Here is a 9,724-nt window from a genome sequence, read left to right as displayed (position 1 = left end):
CCCTTTCGGGTGTAGTAAAAAAGAAGGTGTGACACTCTTCATAATCAAGTTATAAATATGACATGCACATCTAACATGAAATATTTCGGGAAGTGATGGGTGTAGATAAAATTGTAATAGCAGTATTGTTGTTAGAAGCATTATCAAATGGCATACACAAAACTTTTTCTAAAATTATTTAAATTGTAGGTGGTGGTGTATCAAAATTATCGGGTGATTGAATATCATCTAAAATATCATCTAAATCATCATCTATACCATAATTTTCTTGCATTCGCTCATAATCTACATTTAAATTTTCACGTGAACTTTGAGAAATATGTGTAAAGCTACTAGAAGAATCAACATCATCTCTTGATCTTATGAAAGTTTTCTTACTACCACCTCTACTAGTGCACGCCTTTTTGGTTGCTCTAAGTAAATTTATTATGTAAATTAAATTAATAATTCTAAATAATAAAATAAGTGTACACCAAAAAGAGAAAGAGATGGAATGAGTGTACCGGGATTCCGGATGTCGCACTAATTTTGATATCAAAAATCAAACTTCATTTGATAGACCGAAACTTGATAGTTGATACTTGATAGTACTTGATACCACACTTCACTTGAATACTTGATATTTGATAATAATAATTTTGTAATGGCTAAACTAAATATTTGATGAAACTTGAGATAATAAGTAATTGAGAATTTAAGAACAATAATCAATAATATTAAGAGAGAATTAGAGTAGTAAGAGAGTGAATTGTGAGAAAAAATGAAGAAGAAGGAGGACTATTTATAGGTTTTAAAAGGTTAAAATTGTAATTTTTCAATTATTAGGGGTGGGAGGATTGTTTTTTTAATGGGGGTGGCCGAAATGACCATTTGTGCAAAATCTGGCCGTTCCCCAACAATCATTTATGAATTTGACCGTTGGCAACGGTCCAATTTTTTTTTTTTTTTTTGTAACGGATACCGGGCTGTACTGGGTTGCAGCCCATTAACAACCCGTTACGGGTTAGCGGGTTCCGGTGCACCGGTATTCAAAATGTGTTCATCTAAAACCCGCCCCCGCTCAAACCATCCTAGCCCGCACCTATAAGCTACAGTAACAAGCTGGTCCGGATCAAAGCAGGTTGAAAACGGGTCAGCCCGGCCCGATTAACAATTTTACAGTTCTCTTACCACTATGGTATGGTTAAAACCATGAGACCTGGGCCTCGATTATTTGCTGAAATTGGGCTTGTAACATTTTCGATAGCTGAGCCCTACTATAAATAAAGCATGCTGCTTCTCTTCGTAAAACCCTAATCGGCAGAGCAGCTTCTCTCAGGTACTCACTCCTCTGTATTCCTCAATCAAACCCTAATTTCTATCTTCATTCTAACCCTAAATCTTACAGTCGTTTTTAATTTATTTATTTGTAGGTAAGCTGGTAGATTTATCGTAGGGTTTCAGACTGTACCTAACCAAATGGCTCCAGCTAAAGGTACACTTCTGACACTATTTTTTTCCATTTGATTTATTTTATCGGGGCTCATTTTTGCTGTAATTTGAGTTTATTTAAGAAAACATGTGAAGGATATGCTTGTTATGTTGTTGGAAATGTGGATTCTTGTTGCCTTTTTTGTGTGTGAGAATATAACTAATTATTGGACTTTGCTATAATTTGTGCTATTCTTTGTGTTATTATTGGCGTTGACAAGCTTTTGGAAGAAGATTTCAGTATTTTTGTTATTATTTCCGGTAAGGATATGAATGTAATGAGGATTCATATAGCTGAACCCAACTTGTTACTCGTTTGTTATGGGGTAGTTGTTAGTAGATTCAATGTTGTGAGGCTAATAGTAATGTAATAACATGATGCTCGGTTGAAGATTGTTTGAATCTCTACGGTTTTTATTGTTTTTGGTGTGGGGGTGGAAAGTGGAGTTCAGTTATTTTGTTGAGTAGTCTTATTTCATGTGGTTTTTGCTTCATTTTATTGAAATCATTAAAATACCAGTCATGAGTCATTAGTTTTAGAAACAACTGGAGGATTATTAGTTGGCGTTGCAATAAGCTTGATTAATTGGGGTCAGGTTAATAGGCAAAAGTAGGGCGCTGGTATAAATTTTGGCATTTCAGGAATTTCTAGAAACTATTAGAACAAGTGACTTTATTGTTGTCTTTGGCAACCGGAACATTAATACGCTTCAGAGTCTTGATAAATGGGAGAGCAGTTGCGATGTAGATAGTTTTATAATTTTGAGAATTCCTTTTTTTTTCTCTTGAGAGACCTTTGATTGGACATAATTATTATTTTTTGTCCTGCATAATACAATATATTATAAAGCATTAAAATATTCTAATCAATTATATAGCGTTCATGTATTCTAATTTGGAAGATCTTCTAACATCCTGCTACCTAAAGACAATGCAGGAGGTAGATGTTAGTCTAGGATAAAGAATTGAGCATTAGAGAGGGAGTGTGGATAATTGTATGGGTCAATAAATAAGTTACTGTGGTAAAAGAAATTGTTAGTATCTTTGAAAGTGGATGCTGATTTTGTATCTGGCTTTACAGATCAACTTACGATATTAAAGCAGCATATTTCATGCTAGTTGAAGCTGTTACTAACTCGAATTTCAAACTGCACTTGCAGCTGATCCGTCCAAAAAATCTGATCCCAAGGCACAGGCAGCTAAGGTTGCCAAGGCCGTCAAGTCAGGATCAACCTTCAAGAAGAAGTCACAAAAGATAAGGACAAAAGTTACATTCCACCGACCCAAGACTTTGAAGAAGGATAGAAACCCCAAGTACCCTCGTATCAGTGCACCTGGAAGGAACAAACTTGATCAGTACGGAATTCTAAAGTATCCCCTCACCACCGAGTCTGCAATGAAGAAGATTGAGGACAACAATACCCTTGTTTTCATCGTGGACATCAAGGCTGATAAAAGGAAGATTAAGGATGCCGTGAAGAAGATGTATGACATCCAGACAAAGAAAGTCAATACCTTGATTAGGTAAGTTTCGTGTTGTGTTTCTCTTCTTTCCATAGCAGGCCTAAAAAGATAAACTGCGATGGTGTATGCAAGTATAATTTCATATAAAAATTGGGTGGCCTCATGTAAATTGATGGTAGTATGTCAGAACTGCCCAAGGACATTATGTTTCTTTCAACTGTTTCTGGTGTTCCATATATATTGTCATGTTGATTCCTTGCTAAGCTGCTTCCTTTTGTTCCTTTTCAGGCCTGATGGGACTAAGAAAGCATATGTGAGGTTGACTCCTGACTACGATGCATTGGACGTTGCCAACAAAATTGGAATCATCTAAACTAGTAGTTACCTGTTTAGAATTTTACGAGAATTTAAAATCTTGGATTGAGTTTTTAGATACACTTGAATGGAAGTGCCTTCTATTTTTCATTTTGAATTTTGTGTTTTGGAGACATGTTTTGTTCCGTATAAGAGAAATCAACTTTTATGCTGCAGTTTTTCTTTCTCGAAATTCTCTGAGTCCTTAGCTGTGTTCCTAAACCCTTAGAGGCGGAGGGGGTCAAGAATCCTAAGCTTGCAGATCCAATGAAATGAATGTGAGCTTTGCTTTAGTTTAAGTTTTATTCGTTATCAGGTGTTCAAGAGGATTCCTCTGTTCTTTTCTTTTTATATTTATACCAGAAATTATATGGTACTTTTTATTGTTTATATGGTTCTTACGAGTAGTTTCCGCGTCATTATGCTCATATCCTTGACGAGCGGGATCACGGATTATAACTTATAACACCGTCGAGTGTCATTTAACCATCAACTTGTAAAAATGTTTTAATGATGAACCTGCTCATAATTCCTTGATGGATAGTGAAATCAATCCACATGATTTGAATTGAACAAACAAGTAACTTTAAGGGGTTGTTTGGAATTGAACAAACAAGTAACTTTAAGAAGTCGTTTGATAAGTGATGGTGTGGTTATTTGAGCCTATTATATCATCTTTACTTCACTTGCAATAAACTTGACTTGGTCCAGTTTTGAACTTCTTCGTAACTTTACAGTTCATTTATACCTCTGCTTCAGCACATCAAGAATTACAAGGGGGAGACAACGACGATACCTTTGTTTTCTCAGCATCATTTCGTGTCGTGTCAGTGGGACATTGAAGCGTGGAGCAGCTGTCTTTCATAATTCTTGAAAATCAGTTTCTTGGCTCTTCATTTTTGCATGCTCAAGAAAGTATCCCAGTAGTTCATAAATCTCAGGCTTAAGGGCATGTCTCTTTGTCTCCAGTAACAAATGTACATGGATTTTGCATTTGATTTCAATCCAAATACACTCGGGTACCCTCTTCAATCTTTTTTCCTCATTTCATTCTTTAAAATTGACACACACTGCCATCTTCCAGCAGCAAAATGTGCATTTGAAAGCATCACACATGACGACACATCTCTGGGCTCGAAAGCCAATAGCTTTTGGGCAGCATATTCCTCTAGCTTTATATTCGAGTGAATCTGGCAGCCTCCAAACAATGAATTCCAAAAGCTATACCAGGATCGAAGGGCAAATCACGAATAATTAGCAGGAACTTTAGTATATTGATTATCAGGTGTTTATCGATTCCTTTTTCGCATTACCCATTGTCAACGATATAAAAAACTCAGTTTCATCTGTTTCCTTTTGGTTTTAAATTACATGGTCACGGAATAGATTCAAAATTAACACACTAAAGTTCCTGATAACCTTTTTGTGTTTATATGGTTCTTACGAGTAGTCGAGTAGTTGCTGTATCACTGTGCTCATTTCCCTGGCAGATCATATCATTGTTTCTGCAACATTATGCGCATTTCCTTGACATATCATATTATTGGTTCAACTAGCATATAAGCTTTTGTAAGACTACGATATAATCTGCATAGTGGGATCACGAGTATACCACTGTCGAAGTGCCATTTAACCATCAATTTTGTAACGACGTTTCAGTGACAAACCTTGTACAGGATTGCTTTAATGAGCATTGATCTCAATCCTCGTGCTTCGGAAGCAGCAAAGCAGTGATGTTAAGAATATCTTTGCTCATCCGTGACTACATACTCGGTTGCTAGACATGCTTGGAGGCTTTCAGATTACTTGGATATCCTCATTCCTCATACATTAGCATTATCTGCAAAGCTTCACTCTAGCTCTTTTGGCTGGTTTTGGTATATTTGATCGCATCAGCTGTCAGCACTTTGCAATTTCCTTTGAGTCAGAGTTTTGACCTTTATTGCTGCCACACTATATGAGTAAAATGAATCTAACTGCATCATTTGAGCATATTAGATTGGCTACAGGTGATAACATTTTTCACAGGACTGGAGCATTGATACCAGTGCTGCAGTACAACACAAACTAGACAAGAACGGGAGTCTTCTCCGCGTTCTTTGTATCTTTACAGTTCACTGATACCTGTGAAGCCGTGTATCAAGATTCGTGAAAAAAATCAGTTTCTTGGCTCTTCATTGCATGCATAAGAAAGTAATCCAGTAGTTCATAAATCTCAGGCTTGCGGGTATATCTGTTGTCTCCAGTAACAAATACATGAATTTTGCATTTAATTTCAACCCAACTACACCCAGGGACTGTCTTCAGTCCTTTTACCTTCATTTCATTCCTTACGACTGACACGCTCTGCCATCTTCCAGCAGCAGAATGTGCGTTTGAAAGCATCACGTATGATGACACATCTCTGGGCTCTAAAGCCAATACCTTTTGGGCAGCATATTCCCCTAGCTTTGTATTCGAGTGAATCTGGCAGCCTCCCAACAATGCCTTCCAAAAGCCGATACCTGGATCAAACGGCAACTCATGAATAAACTTCTCAGCTTGTTGAAACCTCCCTGAACGCGATAATATATCAACCATACATGCATAGTGTTCAGATTTCAGCAAACTAGCATCCTGAATTCTTGCCTGCTCGAAATATGAATAAGCCTCATCAACAAGACCAACGTGACTACATGCTAATAACAAACCAAGAAGAGTGACACTATTTGGCTTAATTCCCATGTCTTTCATTTTCTGGAACAATTCAATTGCTACTTTCCCTCTCCCATTTTGAGCATGAGCACATATTAGAGCATTCCAAGTTACAACATTTCTTTCAGGAAGTCTATTGAAAACCCGAAAACTATCCTCTAAGCTCCCACATTTCGCATAAAAGCTAACAAGAGAATTGCCTATAAACAAACCAAGTCCGCCCAAGAATTTCACCGCACAAGCATGGAAACTCTTTCCCCTTCCCAATGCTGCAATATTGGCAGCTGCACTGAACAAAGAAGGGAACGTCGATTGATCAGGTACAACACGTTGTCTCAACATCTCAACGAAAAGATTAACAGCCTCTTCGTTACGTCCTCTCTGGCTATACCCACTAATCATAGCATTCCAAGAAACAACATTTCTTTCTGGGATTGTCCTAAAGATTTCAATAGCTTCATTAAACTTCTCTTTTTTGAGATACCCACATATTAAAGTGGTGTAAGAAACCACATTTGGTTTGTGGGTATCCTGAAAAACAAGCTGAGCTTCCTCAATGCTGCTTAGCTTTACATAAAGATCCAAAAGTGCACTACCCACGTAAACATTTGAGTGAAGGCCAAATTTTATGGAAATGGCATGAATTTGCTTTCCTGAATTAAGGTCTTTCAGAACAACAGAGGAGTGAATTACAGTGCCTAAAGTGAACTCATTGGGTCTAATATAAAACTCAAACATTCTTGAGAAGAATGTTATTGCTTTCTTGTGTTGATTCAATTTAGCAAAACGGACAACCAAAGCTGTAGCAGATACTGCATCACATTTAGGCAATTCATCGAACAATTGATCTGCATTGGCATCAGATTGACAAGTAACACTCGCGGGTTCAATGGTTGGAACTGCAGGGTTGTGCAAATGTGGACGAAGTTCTGTGGTTTGGCGAAGGCGTCTACAGGGTGAACTTTGGAATCTTATATAGACTGGCAGATACTGAAAAGTTAATCGAATAGAACGGAGCAAGTACAGATGATTCATATAACCAGTTCGAATTAATTTAGGATTGAAGCGCAAATAATTTGGCTAATGTTATGGCTTTTACGAAGAAGGAAGCTTTGAGTCGTGTCACAACTCAGAATTTTGGTCATTTATAGTTAGGAAAAGGTTTAATAATATACCTAAACTATGGTATATAGTTCACTTTGTACTCCGTTAGTAAACTGGCTAGAAATACCCTACCGATGCTAAAATGGGGCACTTATGCCCTTCAACCAAACGGCCCTCCACTCAAGCCTTCATATCAGCTTTTATAGCTTACATGGCATCCACATAAATTGTGACATGGCATCCACAGTTGTCTCTTCTTAACTGGTTTGTTCTTGTTAGCAGACCACAAGCATATCTTGGACCAAAGTAAGGTAAGAGTGGTTACTGAACTCATAAATAATCACCTATCCTGCAATGGTTACCTGATCAAATCTATATGACCATTTCTAGGAGTCTTTTTTTCTCTTCCTATCTACTAAATTTCTTCAGATACCGAACCTTGATAGCTAGCCTTCCTTTCTCCTCGTCGCTCAAATTTTGACCATTCTCCTCTCGTCACTCAAACAGGACATGGCATCCACATTTCTAGAAATCTAGGAATCTTGGTTATTGGATGTAGTTGCAAATCTGGGAACTCACAAAACCCTTTTGTTTTGATGTTTTGGTTTGTACCGTAAAACTAATATTACAGCTGTGCTGTTTCGTTGCAACTGTTTTGACAGTGTTTGTATAGTTGCAGCTGTTTTTGTTCAGGTCGTTACACAGCAGTGCTGTTGTTGTGGGAGTGCGGAACCAAAATATCGTTTATTTTTACTAAAAATATTCAAATAAGTGTAAAAAAAAAAAGTTACCAAAGTATATATAACGCCACTAATAGTGGCGCTATACAGTAACGTTAACTGTACCGTTACTGTATAGCGCCACTATTAGTGGCGTTATGCTGACAAACTTACATAGCGCCATTAATAGTGGCGCTATATGTATATTACCTGAAGACATAGCGCCATTAATAGTGGCGCTATACCCCTTAATACTAATCCTCCATCTTCTTCTTCTTCGTTCCATCTCCCTCATTTTCATTTCTGCCCCCCCCCCCAACCACCGATTCTGCCCCCATTTTTTTTTAATTTTTTTTTTGGGTCCACCCGTCACATAAAAGTTTAATATTTGTGGTCCCGCTGTCGAGTAGAGCTTCGTGTTATTGTGGATTCACTCTTCCGGAGTCAAAATTTCGATCTATCTACATTTCGAAAATTCTAAATCGAGGTATTTCGATTTATTTTAAGTTGAAACTTTTATAACAATGCATATTACTTGATTTGTATGTGTTCTATTTCGGTTTGTGTTTATTTTTTCCGAAACTAGCATGTTAAATTTTATCCGGATTTAATTTTAGTGTTGTATAAAAATATGTAAATTAGTCTAAAAAATGTGTTTGTTAATATCCTCATGTATATTTATGTGTTTTTATGCCGTTTAGTTTAGATTATTTTTTAGCGTAGTAAAATGTATACTTTTTTAGCGTAGTAAAACGTAGACCTTTTTAGCGTAGTAAAACGTAGACCCCTTTAGCGTAGTAAAATGTAGAGCCTTGTAGCGTAGTATTGTGTAGTAATTGTTTAATTATCTTATATTCTAGCATGAAACCCATAATTATATATATATATATATATATATATATATATATATATAATTCTTACAATTAATTTATTAAAAAATATGAATAAAAATTATAAAAAAACATAAAATTATTAATGATAGTTTGGTACTACTGGGCCTCAGAAAATCTAGCACGAAACCCATAATTATAAAATATATATATTATTTTTACAATTTAGTTATTAAATAAATATGAATAAAAATTATTAATAAAACATAAAATTATTAACGATAGTTTGGTAACACTGAGCTTCAGAAAATCTAGCACGAAACCCATAATTATAAAATATATATATATATATATATATATATATATATATAATTTTTACAATTAAGTTATTAAAAAATATGAATAAAAATTATAAAAAAACATAAAATTATTAATGATAGTTTGGTACTACTGGGCCTCAGAAAATCTAGCACGAAACCCATAATTATAATATATATATATATATTATTTTTACAATTTAGTTATTAAATAAATATGAATAAAAATTATTAAAAAAATATAAAATTATTAATGATAGTTTGGTACCACTGAGCTTCAGAAAATCTAGCACGAAACCCATAATTATAAAAATTATATATATATATATATATATATATATATATATATATAATTTTTACAATTAAATTATTAAAAAATATGAATAAAAATTATTAAAAAAACATAAAATTATTAATGATAGTTTGGTACCACTAGGCACGAAACCCATAAGTATGTATATAATTTTTACAATTAAGTTGTTAAAAAATATAAATTTAAATTATAAAAAACACACATAAATTTTAATGATAGTTATTAAAAATTATGAATTTGCAGTTGACGATATGGATGCACCTATACATCCCGGCCCTCGGACGTCGGAGCTACTACCCCTACAGCCCCAGCATAGATCCGAGCATATATGGGGGGGGGGGGTTGCTTACGCAGACTTTTCGGGGCAGAAGAGTGGATTTATTGTGGGAGTTTTTGACTTCTCCCCGCGTTCTACATCCCCATGTGGTCCATCACCTAGAAGAGATGGGATTATATAGG

General features: G+C 35.5%; 2 protein-coding genes across 2 annotated transcripts; one reads left to right on the top strand and one right to left on the bottom strand.

The window, feature by feature from the left end:
* Window positions 1–1,215: 1,215 nt before the first annotated feature.
* LOC104227248 (large ribosomal subunit protein uL23) lies at window positions 1,216–3,464 on the top strand. Its single transcript, XM_009779462.2, has 4 exons — window positions 1,216–1,318; window positions 1,413–1,474; window positions 2,631–2,994; window positions 3,223–3,464. Exons 2-4 carry the CDS (start codon window positions 1,459–1,461, stop codon window positions 3,305–3,307), a joined length of 465 nt encoding a protein of 154 aa, XP_009777764.1. The 5' UTR covers window positions 1,216–1,318; window positions 1,413–1,458; the 3' UTR covers window positions 3,308–3,464.
* Window positions 3,465–3,935: 471 nt separating this feature from the next.
* On the bottom strand, window positions 3,936–7,695 carry LOC104227249 (pentatricopeptide repeat-containing protein At5g42450, mitochondrial-like). Its single transcript, XM_009779463.2, has one exon. The coding sequence runs from the start codon at window positions 7,015–7,017 to the stop codon at window positions 5,428–5,430; it is 1,590 nt and encodes a 529-aa protein (XP_009777765.1). The 5' UTR covers window positions 7,018–7,695; the 3' UTR covers window positions 3,936–5,427.
* Window positions 7,696–9,724: the final 2,029 nt, after the last annotated feature.

Source organism: Nicotiana sylvestris, chromosome 7 (genome assembly GCF_000393655.2).
Source record: "Nicotiana sylvestris chromosome 7, ASM39365v2, whole genome shotgun sequence".
In the NCBI taxonomy this organism is placed as follows: domain Eukaryota; kingdom Viridiplantae; phylum Streptophyta; class Magnoliopsida; order Solanales; family Solanaceae; genus Nicotiana; species Nicotiana sylvestris.
Note: the sequence above shows the minus strand (reverse complement) of the source record. Positions and strands in the feature narration are given on the sequence as shown.

Excerpts from the sequence above, each read along its gene's own strand:
- LOC104227249 (XM_009779463.2), bottom strand. The coding sequence starts at position 7,017 with ATGAATCATCTGTACTTGCTCCGTTCTATTCGATTAACTTTTCAGTAT.
- LOC104227248 (XM_009779462.2), top strand. Across the intron at positions 2,995-3,222 it reads AAAGTCAATACCTTGATTAG|GCCTGATGGGACTAAGAAAG; the intron begins GTAAGTTTCGTG and ends GTTCCTTTTCAG.